General features: G+C 36.2%; 2 protein-coding genes across 2 annotated transcripts in view; both read left to right on the top strand.

The window, feature by feature from the left end:
• Positions 1-19313, top strand: part of LOC136247984 (uncharacterized) — a 197965-nt gene that overhangs the window by 113307 nt on the left and 65345 nt on the right. The gene's annotated exons all lie outside the window — the stretch shown is intronic.
• The window catches only part of LOC136247040 (uncharacterized), a gene marked incomplete at its 5' end in the record, with an annotated part of 62412 nt that overhangs the window by 40166 nt on the left and 2933 nt on the right, over positions 1-19313 (top strand). Inside the window, 5 exon segments of the mRNA XM_066038639.1 lie at positions 1534-1575; positions 2901-2966; positions 6723-6852; positions 8246-8453; positions 17408-17594. Coding sequence (XP_065894711.1) covers positions 6812-6852; positions 8246-8453; positions 17408-17594 — 436 coding nt within the window.

Below are 19313 nucleotides of genomic sequence, written 5' to 3'. Positions count from 1 at the left end.
TTCCAATACAACAAGAGTGGTATTTATCCCAAATTTCACTGCTACCCATGCTTTTTCCAGTTAATACCATACTGGCTGCATATAACATATCAAAAATAGTCTATTGCATTCGGAATCTAAGAAATTTACAGATTTTATCGGAATTCCGCATTTCAGCTGACACAGTAAGCTCAAATCCCACTAATCTGAGCACTGGGAAACACAGTTTTTGTTTATATAGGCTTATACAATGAAGAACACAACCATTACAAACAAAATCACTCACGCGGATGCTTTCTTGAAGTGACGCTCCGTATATTTCGTATTTACACTAAAAAGACGGATACTAACCTGGTGACTCTTGGTTTATTTCGTCCGAAATATCAAAGAATAATTCATATATATGGTATTCCAGACCGTATGTTATAATTAAACTGATTAGATTAGGGTGAATTCCAATAGTCTTGGTAACCGCTGAATCCCACAATACATTACGCATTGGGAGAAAAGACAAACCAGTTTCAGAGATCGTGAAATGACGGTTATATGCTCTACAGCTAGAGCCATGAAAACAAGGTGGAGTATTCCTTAGAGGTATGTGAGTTATTAAAAGACCGTATTTTGTGGGTACCATCACATAATGTTGCTAGCGTTTCGAAAGTACACGAAAATCACTATCATTTTACACCATTTTATGCGTTTTACGTGATTTAGTGGGTGTGTACTTTCAATGGTAATGTATTGTTCAAAACTTTTTGATATGAGCATGCTGTGCATTAGCGTTGCTATGTACGCAATTTGTCACTATGTACTAAACACGCGTCAACACTAATTGGCGCTACATTATTAACATAAATTCTAGCCAATGGAATTACAATTACAACTTTTTCACTGCTGTAGTGAAATACCGGATAAATTTCATTGCTACTATTGAGACTTTTATATGGGCAGTGAAACAGGTATGGTATTTAAATAGTAAATGAACTATTAATACTGTGGCCCCATTCAAATTGGTGGATGTTGAGTTCTCATGGTTTCCCAGGAGAAGGCATAGAGTCTATTGCAAAAGAGATGAATTCTACTGCAAAAGTGACAAATTTAATTGCAAATGGGATGAGGTTGATATATTGCAAAGGTGACGAATTCAATAGCAAAAACCTGTAAAAGCTCATGAGGTGCCTATTAATGGCTATCATTCCCAATATTACACCAGCATCTATATGTAGCTAATAACAGTTAAAATGTCAGTTTTTCAGTGTATTGTACCATTTATATCGATACTTCAACTTTAAATGTGTTTATCTGGTTGTTATTTTTAGAATACTGTATTTCATTAATCCGTTTGGCTGATATATTAAATAATCACAAATATTTACAACAGAATCTGAAATTCTACATTAGAACTATAATACACATGTATTTGCCATAACGTTATAGTATTAATCAAATTTATGATGCTTGCATTTTAAGTGCAAACACAGAGCATGTACTTCCATATGCAGATATATGTAAAAGCAGTATAATCTATATATGTTTGCTTTGTTTTGTATATAGATGCAAAGCCAAAAAGCACATCATCAACCAAGCCTCCACCAAGTAAGTATATTTCAACTCTGTCATAGACCTTTTTTATAATGTGCACTTTTTTTATTATGTGCTATAAAAAGTGATTACATTAATGAAACTTGAAAAATTTAATAATTTAGCATGTCTTTAGGTAGCCAATATGAAATTTGTGTACAGTATACCCCTTCCCATGTGCGAATTGAAAACTATTAAATGCACTGATTCTAAGGTGGTTTCGCACCACCATATCCCTCCAATGTCTCCTTGGACAAAAACAACACTTCCTAGCAGTAAAGGATTGCTTTTTCAAAGCCAACAGCAAGTTTTTAGGCAAAATTGGCTCTTACTGTGCATACAGTAGAAACAAAAAAGAAGGCAAGGTGTGATGATTTGAATGTATTTAACAAAAACCCAGTATGCTACTCCTTTCACACCCATACCAAGCTACAGAGCATTATTTGAAGGTTTGTGTTATAAATTGTGTGTTTATGATTACAGAGTAAATGTGCTTTCCATTTTGCCAAAAATTCCATCCCAAAAACCTGCCAAAGAAACAAAATTTTGCACAATTTACACAAATTCATTAAACAGGGAATCTGCTATACAAATAACCAACAAGTACAGTAAGTGTTTAATAGATTCAGCTCAAGGTTGACTGTATCAGGTGAGCTCCAATACAGGTGTAGGACAGAGAGTATAGGGGAAGGCAAGTAATTTTTTACAAATAAAACAGGAACGCTTAGTCACGAGTTATGCCAAAGTATAATTATGGGCCATTTAGGGATCAAAACTGGCTAAAATTAAAGGAAATTTACTGACAGTAAATGTCCTTATTCAATACCAAGGAGCTGTACAACTACTGTACATACAACCATCCCCAGGTTTATCAATCAAGGTGCCAGATGATTCATATGGCATTCCACTGGGTTTGGGATATGCAGCCAGCAAAAACAGACCTGAAATTTGATAATGTATTCATGTAGCTTTGTGGCCATAGTGACAAATCAATCATGCTTCAATTTTTCACACATCACAACCAGCAAGAAATCTAGGAGATTGATAATTATCATTGCTAGGTTGCCATTCTCATATACAGTATATTTATATTGTGTACTTCAAACATCTCTTCATATTATATCAAAAGGAAGGAAAGTTTTCCATAATCACTCAATATACAGTAGTTTAGTTGAAGCAATTCTAATTTTTCCTTTGCTGTGCTTGATGTGATCTGTTTCACTTTCAGAATAAATAATAACTATACCATTGACATTTAAAGTGAACACATATGTGTATACAGTAGTTTGTGCTCATGCATGTAATTGATTCTGCCCTAGTTCATTTGTTAATGTTTATAGATGAAAGCACCAAGTCGAAGCCAACATCATCATCAGCAAAACCACATGGCACTGCTGCTTTAGCTGGTATGAATATTCTTTTATCGTATGGCCTTTTTCTGTACACTGTTCATGTATATAGTATCTGTTCCCGTTCCTCCAGTTTTTTCACCAGTAAGGTTACGGGATACTGTAAACCCCACATGTACACTATCGATCATTTTTCATGATTAGGGGTTTGATTTTTCTTAATGCATTGTTATCAAATATTTATGCATTCTTAACTTCTCATAAATCAACATGGAATTCAAATGTTGTTATGGAAACATGAGTTGTCCCCATGCCAAACAGTGAAAACTGTGAACCAAAAATCAGACCAATGAAGAACCATGAGAACTTACTAACAATTCTAAGGTTTGAAGAACATCACTTGTGAGGGACTGACAAGAGGATTTGTGAATAATGTGTATGGTTGCTGAAATATGACTACAATATGGCCTAAAGCAAGACACTGTGGTCACAAAATTAATTTTTAAATTGATATCACAAGCACTAGAAACATTATTTCTAACAAATGGCTCCGTCAGGACCTAGACAAGAAGCCAGACTAGTAGTCTGTTTATACAAAATGTTAACAACTAGTTTGACAGTCCTGATTTTTGGTTCAGGAAAATATCGCCATTAGTCAGCAAAACTACGCATGCGCTTACAGGTGCGCCAGTTGCTAAGTGTGTTGTATCTATGTTATCTTGTACTGTTACATGTGTTTTCTTGTACCTTGTAACTGTCCAGTCAGCACGTTATTATTCTCCCAACAATTTAAGCCTGTTACCAGCTGATACAAAACACAGCAACACCAAGCCCGCCTTAATTACGTAATAAAATTTTTGTTTGACAGTTGCTCACTATCCCGTAACCTTAAGGACATTATGCACCTGTTAGAATATTTCACAGAATTTGTTGTAATTCTGATTATTGTAAATTTGAAAGCCTTAAATTGCCTTACTGTGGTCATAAATATTTGAATTGTCAAACGATACATTAAGACTGGTTTTCCAGAATCAGGTCACATGTAGCAAATTAGATTTTTCTTAACAAGGAATCCATAAGTACCACAAGACACTTATGGACTCCTGGTACAACACTGTTAATTAAATCCCAGTGCATAGAAGTATCAAAGTACCATGTTGGGTTTTAACTACAGCTAGACAGAGTGGCTGATGCTCATTATTTATCAACCTGTGGTAACCAACTCATCACTTAGTAGCAGGACCATTTCATCATTCATAACAACCACAATGGTATTGTACCAAAAACACTGAGAGTAAAACTAGTGGATGTGTGTATTCTGTATTCTGAATATTCTAAATATGCGACCAGGCCTGCACAAATAAAGCATGAGGGCATATAAAACTGCCTCCTTTTTCAAACTTTCTTGACTTATATATGACCTTTTGTGCCATCATGCAGTTTTTATCTTCTATTAAACATTGGACTGGTATTATAGTACAAGTTACAGAATCTATTCCAATAGTGAGATATGACCTGTTGTGTGATGTCATGCAGTTTGTGCCTGCATGCCCTACCTAGCCTGATCACATATGTGGCTAGGCTACTGCTTTTCACCATTTAGCATTTTGTGCATTGTATCCATGCATATAATAGTGATTTACGATTCACAAGAAAAAATAGGGATTTTAAGTTCGATTAGGGATCACAGAAAAAGTAGAGAAATAAAAGAGATTGCCTACGCCTGCAGAATATACTGGTAAACATTTAATCCTTACTTCAGTCTATACCCATGGATGAATTAGGAATAAAAATTAATGTCCACTGGTATAATATCTGCAGGTGTAGACAACCTTCCTTGTTTCTCTACTTTTTTTGGTGATCTGTAAATCAGACTTACAATTCTTAATTTTTCGTTATACTTGTTTGTAATAGCATTACTATGACCAGTGAACCGGCACATACCACATAAAAGAAAGGATGATGCCAGAGTTAATGCTTTCGTCTGAACACATGCTCCAGCTATCAATTATTGACTCAAAAGTAAAGTGGCCATTATGCTTTACTTTTAGCTATGTTCAGCCCATTACACAGTGCTACTAGTGAAGAACAGTAGGAGAAGCGCTCCAGTCACCATGAAAAGTATGGATGATCAGCAAATCCCAACTATCAATTGCTGAAGAGGCCTAGGAAGCAGCCATTACACTTTGCTTTCAGTCCTTTTCACAGCATTACAAACAAGGAACAGTAGGAGAAACGCCTCTGCAATCAATTTAGTCACCACAGAAAATACTGATGATTCCTGTTTACAAACATAGAGAAGCCATCATGCCACCACAAATCGACACCTTGGGTTATTAGCAAAAAGAAGTGGGACACAAAGGAGGACAAAAGTAAGTCCATGATGCGTACATTGTACGTACTTACTGCTGTATGCCAAAAGGCATGTCTCGGGATAAAGTGATGTTGAATACGGCAGTGAAAAAATCGAGCCCATAGCCTTAGCCATTATCAAGTTACACTTGCCTGACGGCATCAGACAGTTAGTTAGTTAGTAAAACATTTCATTGAATATATATTTTTTAATTTTCAAACTATCTATTGGAAGCATTAGGGTTGTATTGAAAGCACTTTTGGACTTGATTATAGCAACCAATGCTACCAAGACACCAGGATGGTATTGTGAATCTGGTTTTTGGGTGATACTTTTTGGCCAGAAAATTCCAATCCTCCATGATCTCTAATATCAAATGGTACAGTAGTACATTTTGAGTAGGGATCAGCCCGAAAATTTCGTGTGCCACCCAAAATTCTGCCTTTGAAAATCACCCTAGAGACATCTTACACAACGAAAATCACTTTTATGGAATAGCACTAGTTCATATGATACATAAAATATAACAAGATGCTTACAGATGGCCAGATATAGATTTTTTTTTAAATTGCCAAAACTCAAATTTTAGTCTCATTGCCTGACTGTCTATCAGACCATGGTCGCAAGGCTAGAGACTAAACAAAGCAGCGGATGGCCACCATTTTATGCCACAATAACAAAGTCACCAGTGGGACATGCCTTTTGGGGTTCCAACGAGTGTAGGCCCTCTGCGCCTTGTCTTTCTTTTATCTCCAATCAGGCTGCTTGTCTTCTTCTTTATCCTTTATCCAATGAAACCATATCGAGGCGTTAATTTTCTGTATCAACACTTTCTTTCAGTAGCATACATGTGTATAGACACCACTTAACTATTTCAGAGCTGGATTTTTGAAGCACTTCAATTCTGGCATTACTATAAGAGGTATACTAGCTAGATATCTGCAACTTCGTGATTGTGATCTCGTGCGTGATTTGTCTGGTGGCGCCATGCAAAAGAGTGGGCGCTGCCAGACTAGTTTGCAATAGGTTTACAACCACACCCATCTAGGTTGACTACTCGCGATAGAGTACAAAGACCACACCTCTTCACAATCTAGCTATTTGCTTAGACCTTATTGGTGTAGCTAGCTGCACATCCATTGTCTGACTCGGGATACTCTAATACAGCAATACAACAGTCATGTATTTATGATATTCTAATAAAACAGTCACAAGTATAGTTGAGCTACAACAAAAAACTAAACAAACTAGTATTTAAAAATTGTTAATTTAAAAAATGAAGTAGGGATCTATGCAATGAAAAATAATGAAACAAGAGATGAACGATGGTATTACAGCAAGCTCAGTGGGAAAGTCCCTACTTTGGCACATTAACTATAGGCCAATCCTCCATGATCCCTAAAATACAGTGTAACATACTGTGTTTATATACAGTATGTATATATTTCAATGTAATACAGGAGCTACTTCTAATCAAAATGATGATGATGATGAAGGTACTGAAAAAATAATCAATTCAGATAATGGAAGTGGTGTAGTGAGTGATACAATGATGACAGAAATCAAGGGTGCAGTCTGTTTGATTAGAGGGTAATTATTTATGAACTTGTACAGGGGTTGATCTAGGGGGTGCACAGGCAGGAAGTGCATGGAGTAAACATACAGGGACCTCTTGTTGTCCTACAACACATACTAGAGCCTTTCACAATATTAAGTGTACTGTTTAATTAAAGCAGCTTAACAGTGAACTGAAAGAGAGGGAGAGGCACAAGGGTGCTGCCCCTCCCCATCCTTAAACCAAATGAAAGATTTCATACAAGATTGAGATACTCTAATAGAACAGTCATCACATGAAATGTAGAAAATTCTCCATGTTTACCAGGGGACTATGTATGTCACAGTGGCTATGGTGGGAAAATGCATGATTTTATATATACTGAGCAGTGACTGTCCTTTTTTGTACCATTCTACATACAGTATACGTATGACAATTAATTTAAGATGCGTATGTATAAACTATCGTAATTTGCTTTTTTTTGTTGTAAAATAATTTTTGTATACAAAATTTGTACGAAAATTTCTTGCACGAAAATTTTTATACAAGATCGAACTACTCTAATAGAGCAGTCATTCATGTAAAATCATATGAAAATATTTTTACACAAAAATTTTTATCACAAAAATTTTTGCATGAAAATAAAGCGAATTCAGTACTATTATCACTTATCCTTACATCTCGGGCTTTTGAAGAGTATCCAGAAACAATAGTAATTTTTACTACTGCAAGTTTAATATTTGTACATAAAAGCTCCTCTACACGCTACAACGTGATACTAAAATTTACAGCATGCTTATTTTAATAACATGCATGTAGTGTGCATTCCACCTGCACCATGATGGCAGCCAGTAGAAATTATAATACATGCATACTTACCAATATACACAGTTATACACAATATGTAAAACCATGTCATTACATATTATACTTCAGTGTTTTTCATGTAGACATGCGCATATTATGTCATCCCTCATGAAGCCTTCAGCTACCAACCACCACACTGTGACTCAAATAATACAATATTTTGTAGCATAACTTGGTTGCAAAAGGAGGGCAACATTGGCACTAATGCTTTAAGGAGAAGTGTACTTTTTGCTGAATAATGCATTGCCATACACACATGTGGAAGTATATCACATTGGTATACATGTGTCAGATATAACACACCAGTACTCATGCTGGATGTAACACACACACACACACACACACACACACACACAAACACACACACACACACACACACACACACACACACACACACACATGCACGCATGCATGCACACGCACACATGCACACGCACACAGATGTGTTAAAATACTCTGGATCCCTGCTCATATATGTAACTACTACCCTGGTGCACTCCTTTTGGATTTATCCTTGTGTACATGCATAACCATCAAAAAAATTATTCATATGCGTTGCAGGAGTCAAGACACTGGTACAGGATTTATTGGTCGAATGGAGCTGAATGGAGAGTTTACTTTTGTTCTCATGACCAACAATCATATATTTGGAGATGAAAAGACTGCAAAAGGCAGTTCCATTGAGTTCCAGTTTTTACCACACCAACCTATATACCTTAGTGAGTTAATAGAGGAAGGGCAATTTTTTTGGACTAATACAACGGAAGAGGTATGTAGTGTATGTGTTTAGATGTAAGTAATACTATTCAGGTACAGTATCTATAGTCCAAAGTTTACTAGTTTGTATATTTTTGTGTGTACACATGTATGTAATACAGTGGAATGTGAACAAGTCTATTATTTTGTAGTAGGTATGTGGCCACATTATGCAGGTAAATAATATTATAGTATAACCCTTTCACTTAGAAGTTATAAAATTACCTATCCACTAATACCAAAAATGCTGATTCTGAAGTACTTCTAAATAATTAATATGTGACCTGCTGCATGAACTAGCTTCACATTTTACTCCAACTGACTTCTTTGGTTGTCTAGAGGGAAATCCATTGGGCTGTTAAAGTTTCAGTTTTATATGGTGAATACTGTTGAGTTATAGTGATAAACAGCAGGAAGAACAAAACAATTGATTTGTTCAGTAACTATTATATACGGAAATTACAGGCATTCATTCAATCAATTATAAGTTGCGAGTGCAACAGCCTATGGAGTTATAATTTGTCTCATTTTGTTCATCATGAATGGGGGAATTCATCAAGGTACAGTTTTTGGCCCATATCTATTCATGTTTTCAAGCATCATAGATATGGCAACGATAACACTATTATTATACCGCTATGTAAATAAAAACATCCATGTTTGCTTTATACATCACTGTGAAAAAAGAGGGACATAAGATGGTATTTTCAGTGGCTTATTGAATACAAAAAAGCTTGATATAACCTGTATTATACTAACAATCTCATGTAAGGCTTTAGTTAATGAGTTAAACATACTGAAACCATATATGACCAGATTTGCAAAAATGGGTCTTCCACACACATCCAGTTCTATGAACTTGATAGACCATAACTTAGTGTTCAGCTAACATATAAACCTGATATTTTCTGTAGCCATTAAGCTATGTGGGTGCTCACTACTGACCAAATTTCAAGTCGATACCTTTTTTTCTATCTGAAGTTATTAAAGTTGGTAAATTGGATGTGTGTGGAAGACCCCTTTTCGCAAATGTGATGGTATAGTGTGGGCATTATATTCGATATAAGCTGTTTCAGGTAATGTAGTAAATAAACTGAAACCATATATGTAATAGTATAGTATGCATTATACTAAAGTATAACATGAGTATAATACAGGGTTTATATTAAGGCTTATTTGTATTCAATAAGCCACTGGAAATACCTTATTATATCCCACCTTTTTCACAGTGCATGGTACAGAAATACAATAAAAATATGCTTACTGTTCATGAAGAGATAAATCCAGTTATACAAAAGTTATATCAATTTGAGTAATTGTTTCATTGTTTACTGAAGCAAATTATTACATGCATAAAAATTAATTATTTTTGTACCTTCCACTTTTTACTCATTGTCTATCTCAAAAGCAGAATTATGCAAACTAGTTTGGTTTTCACTAAGTGGGTCATATATAGGGTGGGCAGTATTTTAGTTATAATATCAAACAACAATATTCTGATGAAATGATACCAGTATTGTCAAAAATTGAAACGATATTCCATGCTATTGTAATTACCATGGTGTTCTCCATAAAAACCATAAAGTAAAATATCCATATACTCGTACTAGAGCATGGCAGGATATCACACCACTGCCACTGTAGCTCCAGGAAAGAGAAGGATCCAGATCCAGGGAAGATCTAGATTGTAGATCCAGAGAAGGATCTGCAGAGGGTATATTAATCCTTTTTAAAAATCGAGATACTCTAATAGAGCAGTCACCTATACTCTAATAGAGCAGCCAAGTACAATCTAATAAAGCATTCATGCAAACTGCTGATGCTTTAAATTTTAATTAATATCACTAGTGTAATTGACAAATCTTTGAAATTTCTTAAAGTACAGTTGATGGGCTTTAAATTACATTTGGTTGTGTTTGTGAATCAACTGTACTTTGTGGAAAGTAAGATACAACTAGTATTTTTAAAAATGTTAATTTTAAGAAGATGTAGGGATCTATGCAATAAAAAGTAGTGAAACAAGAGATGAATGATGGTATTACAGGATAGCTCAGTAGGAAAATCCCTACTTAGGCATTGAGCAAAATAATTGCTATAGCTAATGTGCCAAAGTAGGGACTTTCCCACTGAGCTATGCTGTAATACCATCATTCAACTCTTGTTTCAATACTTTTTGTTGCATAGATCCCTTCTTTATTTTTAAATTAACAAATTTTAAAAACTAGTTTGTTTAGTATTTTGCTGTTAACTACAATGTAACTATAGTGACTGTTTAAATAGAATATAATATATGACTGTTGTATTAGAGTGACTGTTGTATTAGAGTATATCTCGAGTCAGCCAAGAGGTGTGCAGCTACCTAGACTAATAAGGGGTGAGGTCGTCTTGTTTACTGTTAAGTAAACAGCTAGATTGTTAAGAGGTGCTCTATTGCTATTAGTCCACCTAGATCTTTACTTGATGAGCGTAGTCACAAACCTATCGCGAACGGGATCCCAGTCTCGAACTTGCAGATATCTAGGTGGTATAGTGCTGGGACTAAAGCACTTCTGAAATCCAGCTCTAAAATAATTTTATGGTGTCTATATAATTATGTTGCTGAAAGAAATGTTGATACAGAAAATTAATGCCTCGATATGGTTTCGTTGGATGAAGAAGAAGGCTAGTAGTCTGATTGAACATAAAAGAAAGACAAGGCACAGAGAGCCTACACATGTCGGAACCCCAAAAGGCACATCCCACTGGTGAGTTTGTTATTATGGCATAAAATGGTGGCCATGCACTGCTTCGTTTGGCCTCTAGCCTTGAGACTGTAGCCAGTGTGGCAGTGAGACTAAAATTCAAGTTTTGGTGATTTAAAAAAATTCTATACCTGGCCATCTGTAAGTGTTTTGTTATATTTAATGCTGTTATATATATATATATATATATTATATGGACTAGTACTATTCCATAAAGGTGATTTTCGTTGCTAAAATGTCTCTAGCATGATTTTTGGGGCAGAATTTTGGGCAGCGCAGGAAATTTTCTAGGCGATCCCTACTTAAATGGTACTATTGTACCATTTGATTGTCCAGATTTGTTATTAAGTAAGAACTTTCTTGCATCAAGACACACGATAGCCCAAGAAGCCGGTGTGCCACACCGTGAGTATATTAACAGGAAGAAAGAAAACGCAATTTTCACACCTATGTAGCTCTGTGATCCCTTATCCGATTGGAACCAAATTTGCTACAAATATGCCGGCCAGTTATGGGAGTCTACATACCAAATTTGAAGAAAATCGATCCAGCCATTTCCGAGATACGAGCAAACAAAATTTCGTTTTAATTTCTTCGTTTTTTTCTTCTACTTCTTCATTTCGTACACTTCGCAAAATCCGCCATAAAACACGAATGCGTACCCCAATCGCGCTGAAATTTGGCACACGTGAAGGGCTCATTAAGGCGGATCTCAGTACCAACATTGGTAGGAATCCGATTGACATTCACGGAGTTAAGATCGATTATTCATGTAAAATAAGGTCGAAGGTCTGTCACACCCACAGGGTAAACCCCTTGAAGGAATGAGTTGAAAATTGCTATGTAGATGGAGTAACCATCGTAGGAGTGCCTTTTTGTGGTTTGACAATAATCGAGATAAAGACCATGGAGATATGACACAAAACCCAACCTGTGTCACAATTACGCAATCGATTTTTATGAATAAAAAACTATTAGTTTTCATGCCTACCAGGCAAACCGCTTAGATCAATGAGCTGAAAATCGGTGTGTAGCTGGAATAATCATCATAGAAAGTCCTTGCAGTAGTACAAAAGAATCGGATTACAGACCACTGAGTCATGATTCGAAAGCCAACTACGTGTTGCAAATGCGAGATCGAGATACTCTAATAGAACAGTCACCCTAATAGAGCATTTGGCTACGTTTATAACTTACTCCATTAAAGAATTATATTACTTTGCAAGTTATTCTGTAGAGAATTCAGCTACAACCAGTTAATCTGATAGACAATTCAGCTACAGGCAAGTCACCCTGTAGAGAGTTCACCTAGAAACAAATCACCCTGTAGAGAGATCAGCTAGAAGAAGTCACCTTGTAGAGTGTTTAGTTACAAAGAAACTATGCACCATGTAGAGAGTTCAGCTGCAAACAAATCACCCTGTAGCTAGAAGAAGTCACCTTGTACAGAGTTCAGCTACAAAGAAAGCATCATGTAGAGAGTTCGGCTGAAAAAAATCACCCTGGAGAGAGTTCAGCTATGAAAAGATCACCCTGTAGAGAGTTCAGCTAGAAGAATTCACCCTATAGAGAGTTTAGCTGCAAATAAATCACCCTGTAGAGAATTCAGCTACAAACAAACTGCCCTGTAGAAAGATCAGCTAGAAGAAGTTACCTTGTAGAGAGTTCAGTTACAAATAAACCATCATGTAGAGAGTTCATCTGCAAAGAAATCACCCTGCAGAGAGTTCGGCTGCAAACAGTTCACCCTGTAGAGAGATCAGCTAGAAGAAGTTACCTTGTAGAGCGTTCAGCTACAAATAAACCATCATGTAGAGAGTTCATCTGCAAAGAAATCACCCTGTAGAGCATTTAAATCACCCTGCAGAGAGTTCGGCTGCAAACAGTTCACCCTGTAGAGAGATCAGCTAGAAGAAGTTACCTTGTAGAGCGTTCAGCTACAAAGAAACCATCATGTAGAGAGGTCAACTGCAAACAAATCACTCTGTAGAGAGATCATCTACAAAAAGATCACCCTGTAGAGAGTTCAGCTAGAAGAAGTCACCTTGTAGAGAGTTCAGCTACAAAGAAACCACCATGTAGAGAGTTCAGCTGCAAGCAAATCATCCTGTAGAGAAATCAGCTACAAACATATTGCTCTGTAGAAAGATCAGCTAGAAGAAGTCACCTTGTAGAGAGTTTAGCTACAAAGAATCCATCATGTAGAGAGTTCAACTGCAAACAAATCACCCTGTAGAGAGTTTCAGCTACGAAAAGATCACTCTGTAGAGAGTTCAGTTAGAAGAAGTCACCTTGTAGAGAGCTCAGATACAAGAAATCACCATGTAGAGAGTTCAGCTGCAACCAAATTACCTTGTGGAGAATTTAGCTACAAACAAATTGCCCTGTAGAGAGTTCAGCTAGAAGAAGTCACATTGTAGAGAGTTCAGCTACAAAGAAACTACCATGTAGAGAGTTCAGCTGCAAACAAATCATCCTGTAGAGAAATCAGCTACAAACAAATTGCTCTGTAGAAAGATCAGCTAGAAGAAGTTATCTTTTAGAGAATTCAGCTACAAAGAAACCATCATGTAGAGAGTTCAGCTACAAACAAGTCACTCTGTATAGAGATCAGCTAGAAGAAATTACCTTGTAGAGAGTTCAGCTACAAACAATTCACCCTGTACAGATATCAGTTTGAAGAAGTTCTTTGTAGAGAGTTCAGCTACAAACAAATCACTCTGTAGAAAAATCAGCTAGAAGAAGTCACCTTGTAGAGAGTTCAGTTACAAAGAAACCACCATGTAGAGAGTTCAGCTACAAACAAATCATCTGTAGAGAGTTCAGCTACAAACAAATCACCCTGTACAGAGATCAGATAGAAGAAATTACCTTGTGGAGAATTCAGCTACAAACAATTCACCCTGTACAGAGATCAGATAGAAGAAATTACCTTGTGGAGAGTTCAGCTACAAAGAAACCATCATGTAGAGAGTTCAGCTGCAAACAAATCACCTGTAGAGAGTTCAGCTACAAACAAATCACCCTGTACAGAGATCAGCTAAAGAATTTACCTTGTAGAGAACTCAGCTACAAAGAAACCATCATGTAGAGAGTTCAGCTACAAACTAGTGACCCTGTAGAGACATCAGCTAGAAGAAGTTACTTTGTAGAGAGTTCAGCTACAAAGAGACCATCATGTAGAGAGTTTAACTACAAACAAGTGACCCTGTAGAGACATCAGCTAGAAGAAGTTACTTTGTAGAGAGTTCAGCTGCAAAGAAACCATCATGTAGAGAGTTCAGCTACAGTACAAACAAATCCTGTAGAAATATCAGCTAGAAAAAGTCACCTTGTAGAGAGTTCAGTTACAAAGAAACCCCCATGTAGAGAGTTCAGCTACAAACTAGTGACCCTGTAGATACATCAGCTAGAAGAAGTTACTTTGTAGAGAGTTCAGCTACAAAGAAACCATCATGTAGAGAGTTCAACTTCAAAGAAACCACCCTGTAGAGAGATCAGCTAGAAACAAGTCACACTGTAGAGAGTTTAGCTAGAAGAAGTTACATTGTAGAGAGTTCAGCTACAAAGAAACTACCATGTAGAGAGTTCAGCTGCAAACAAACACCCTGTAGAACTCAGCTACAAACAAATCGCCCTGTAGAAAGATCAGCTAGAAGAAGTTACCTTATAGGGAGTTCAGCTACAAACAAATCACCCTGTAGAGAGTTCAGCTACAAAAAAATCACCATGTAGAGAGTTCAGCTGCAAACAAATCATCCTGTAGAGAGTTCAGCTATGAAAAGATCACCCTGTAGAGAGTTCAGCTAGAAGAAGTCACCTTTTAGAGAGTTCAGCTACAAAGCAACCACCATGTAGAGAGTTCAGCTACAAACAAATCACCCTGTAGAGAATTCAGCTACAAACAAATCGCCCTGTAGAGAGACCAGCTAGAAACAAGTCACCCATAGACAGACCAGCTAAAAAAAGTTACCTTGTAGAGAGTTCAGCTGCAAACAAATCACCCTGTAGAGAATTCAACTACAAACAGATAACCCTGCAGAGAGTTCAGCTAGAGTCAAGTCACCCTGTAGAGAGAATCCTGTAAAGAGTTCATCTACGTACAAGCAAATCACCCTGTAGAGAGTTCAGCTACATTTCAAGTCACCCAGTAGAGAGATCAGCTACAAATTATCCTGTGGGGATTAATTGACATGTAATAAATATATGCATTATGTATATAATTTGTACATTTACTGATAAAATCAGAATGAGTTAAAGTATTTATAAAATCTGCTTTTTCTTTTTCCTGTGGTAAAGAAAAAGATATAGGTTAAAAAGCCCCAAAGCTGGCCATAGGCCGGCTTTGGGGTATACAAATACAAAAAGAAGTGAAATCTAATCAAAAACAGCCAAGCTGTAAATAAAGGAGTGCGGCCCTTGAAAAGGCTATGGTGAAAAAAGATGCGAAATCCAAGGTGGCGGCCAAGAAATGGCTGTGATGGTAGGTTAATGGTAAAAATTTTAATAATGACAATTCAGGTGAATTTTGTGCCAAGACCAAGCGGCACCAAATTCACCTGAATTGTTGTTATTAAAATGTTTACCATTAACCTACCATCACAGCCATTTCTTGGCCGCCACCTTAGATTTCACATCTTTTTTCACCATAGCCTTTTCAAGGGCCGCACTCCTTTTTTTACAGCTTGGCTGTTTTTGATTAGATAGAAAGTACTATAAGTTGTGTACAGCCAGCTCAGTGAATAAGAATTTGGGTGTGTTAGGAGTGAAGGTCGGAATTTTCCAACATTTTTTGCATTTTGCACAATTTTTACCATATGCTGACTATTCTATTAGAGTATTTAAATGCTGCAATTTTACACTTGTCTGTATTGGTTTTGTTGTGTAACTTTATGGCTTTCACTCATTTGGTTTTGAACTACATGTCAATAGGGATTTCTGTGATGGTTAGTCTGTGTACACAACAATTTCAAGTTATTCCCATATGCTGTTTATCCTGTACCCATGATAAACAATCCATCTTTTCTATATAGATATGAATATTAAATTCATAAGTAAACTTGGCACTTGCATGGATTCACTTTTTATATGTATGTATTTTTACTATTCCATAAAGGCGATTTTCGTTGCTAAAAATGACTCTAACATGATTTTTAAGGTTAGAATTTTGGGCGGTACGTGAAATTTTCTAGGTGATCCCTACTTAAATGGTACTATTGTACCATTTGATTGTCCAGATTTGTTATTAAGTAAGAACTTTATTGCATAGAAATTACTGTAAGTTGTGTTCAGCCAGCTCAGTGAATTTGGGTGTGTTAGGTGTGAAGGTCAGCATTTTTTTGCATTTTTGCACAATTTTTACCATACGCTAACTGTTCTGTTAGAGTATTTAAACACCGCAATTTTACACTTGTTTGTATTGGTTTTGTTGTGTAACTTTATGGCTTTCACTCATTTGGCTTTGAACTATCAAAAGGGATTTCTGTGATGGTTAGTCTGTGTACACAGCAATTTCAAGTTATTCCCATATTATGCTGTTTATCCTGTATTATCCTGTACCCATGATAAACCAATCCATCCTTTTATATAAATAGATGCCAATATTAAATTCATAAGCAAACTTGGCATTTGCATGGATTCACCTTTTTATATGTTCTGTGTCTGCACCAATTTTATAACAATCGAGTTACATGTTTGTGCAAAATTAATTTTGTGAGAAATGTGTGAAAAGAAGAAAGCAGATCTTGGCCTCTTTAAAACAAAGAAAGACACAGAAAAATCACCACATTAGCCACCCATATGTACAGTGTATCTCAGGAATGGCCAGAGCAAAGTGGAATATATTTGCTGTGTGATCTTCCCTAACTGGCAAACAGCTTAATGTAAAATGGTATGCTTTGGTGAAAGACCATTGATTTATGCATACACAAAAATTGTGTTTCTTTATTCCTGCTATATACCCATGTTGTGGTGCACCAACTTATGTGGCCACATGATACACTATAATGTGTGTTGGTTCATAAACTGCTTAATATAATAGTTGCTAGTAAGACATGAGCCTTGATAACTGTAATGCATATACACTGTACCTGTAAAACATACCTCATGTATGTAAGTCGATTAATAAGTTTGACATTAGTTATGCTGCACATTTTAATAACAAGTTTATTATTCACATAATTGTAACTATTTTTTTAATACCACATGTATTTTGTGTAAAATACAGTTGGATTTTTCAATTGTAAAAATCAATGGAGAAAAATTAGAGGAAAAACTTCGCAAAAAAGACAAGAGCATTATCCCTATTAATCTATGTGCTCCTGCATCCATCAAGACTGGAGATTATATTCGTATAATCCAACATCCTCATGGAGGAGAGCTGTCAATGTCTATGTCAACCTGCAAAGTATTAGGTAAGCAAGTTTTTCATTTGATACCATACAATATAATTATGTGGTTTTATGAAAAAGATTTCACAGTAGGAGTTGCTTGCTTTTATCTTGTTTGCACCACCGCACTTTGACAGCACGTTTGATAACATTCGTGACCTTGTAAATTGCTAAAACTAGTCAGACTAATCCTACCAGTTGGTTCTGTGACTAGAAATAGATTACATGAACACTTACTGATAGTCTGACATGGAAAATTGAAGCAATAACCCCATACAGATGGCACGATTGATCACGTGAGTGACACTGTCAAGTGCTAAGTAAACTAGCCAAACCAATCCTACCAGTTTGTTCTCCAACTACAAATAGATGACAATTTACTGATAATCTGATCACCGAAAATTGAAGCAAGTCAGGTACTCAAGGGAATTGCTCCAAGCAAGACGACCAGGAAGTGCAATGAAGCACTTAAAGCACCACCTAGGCTTGTGTGTACGAAAAATACAGCTCTCAGGGGTTGTCTTGAGGCAAATACAGCACTCAGTTTCACATCATGCTGTATTAGCTTCTTGACATACCCCCTCATGCTGTATTCTCCATACACACGTTCGGCCGTGCTTTACCTATAACATGCAGTATGTCAGTTTAGTTTAGAAAACACTTTCAATTCAACTACAAAAAAGATTGCAAGTACATGCATAAATGTGGGGTAATTAAGCCACTAAACTTTAAAGTAGACCAGATGTAATTTTTAATTAGCAATAAAGTTTGATAATGTATTCACGTAACATTATCAATTACTACGTATATGTGTTTGTTTTCATAACATTCCTTTTATAACTGAGTTGCGTAACCATACTGTATATTTTCTGAAGTGTACTGTATTTTCCCAATTAGCCACATAACTGTGCTATATGACTCATAAAGTACAGTTACGCAGCTAATTAGTACAATATGGAAAATACAGCAAGTGGTGGCATTTTGATCTCCCACACAAAGTATAATACGTAAATTAAGGGCGAAAAGGTTTGGGCATGGCTTGTGATAAAAATATCATCCAAAAGCTACCCCTCTTTCTTCTCACAACATGACAGTATTGGTTAGGTAAAATCAAGTCCAAAAATCCCTTCAGATCAACCTGAAACATTTTCGTCAAGTTACTATAGAATTTTGACAATCTATATTATTTTAATGGACTTTTCTACTGTGTGCCTGCCTAGCTGATACATTCAATCAAGCATAGCAGAAAAGTGGCTACAGCTATGGCTTTCATAGAAATCCATTGAATTCGCCATAGAAACCTTTGGCATATTAATAGCTACACAAGCACTATTGTCTTACTTTTATCCTTCCTAACTAGGGTTGGAACGAATGTAAAAATGCATTCTCTGAAGCTTCTTTTGAAAATGGAAAATGTTACCGAAGCTTCGAAACTTTGATACTAATGTCATGTCAACAATATTATTAATGAACACAATTGATGGTTATTAGCATGTACATACCCCTACACTTTGTTATACGTAGCTCCTGTATAAACCATTGTTTAAACTATATCCACATCAAAAAAAAAATATTTGCAGCTTCTACAAGGAATGACAATACTTGTGCAACTGGTTTAACTTGTTAGTATCCAAGCTTTGTTGGGGTAAAACAGCATCCAAATGTTATGAAACCAAACAAAGCTTCAAAGCATCAAACTATTTGTGTAACCATAGTAGCCATTAGTCAACCATGGTATGGCTT

Source organism: Dysidea avara, chromosome 2 (genome assembly GCF_963678975.1).
Source record: "Dysidea avara chromosome 2, odDysAvar1.4, whole genome shotgun sequence".
Taxonomy (NCBI): domain Eukaryota; kingdom Metazoa; phylum Porifera; class Demospongiae; order Dictyoceratida; family Dysideidae; genus Dysidea; species Dysidea avara.
Note: the sequence above shows the minus strand (reverse complement) of the source record. Positions and strands in the feature narration are given on the sequence as shown.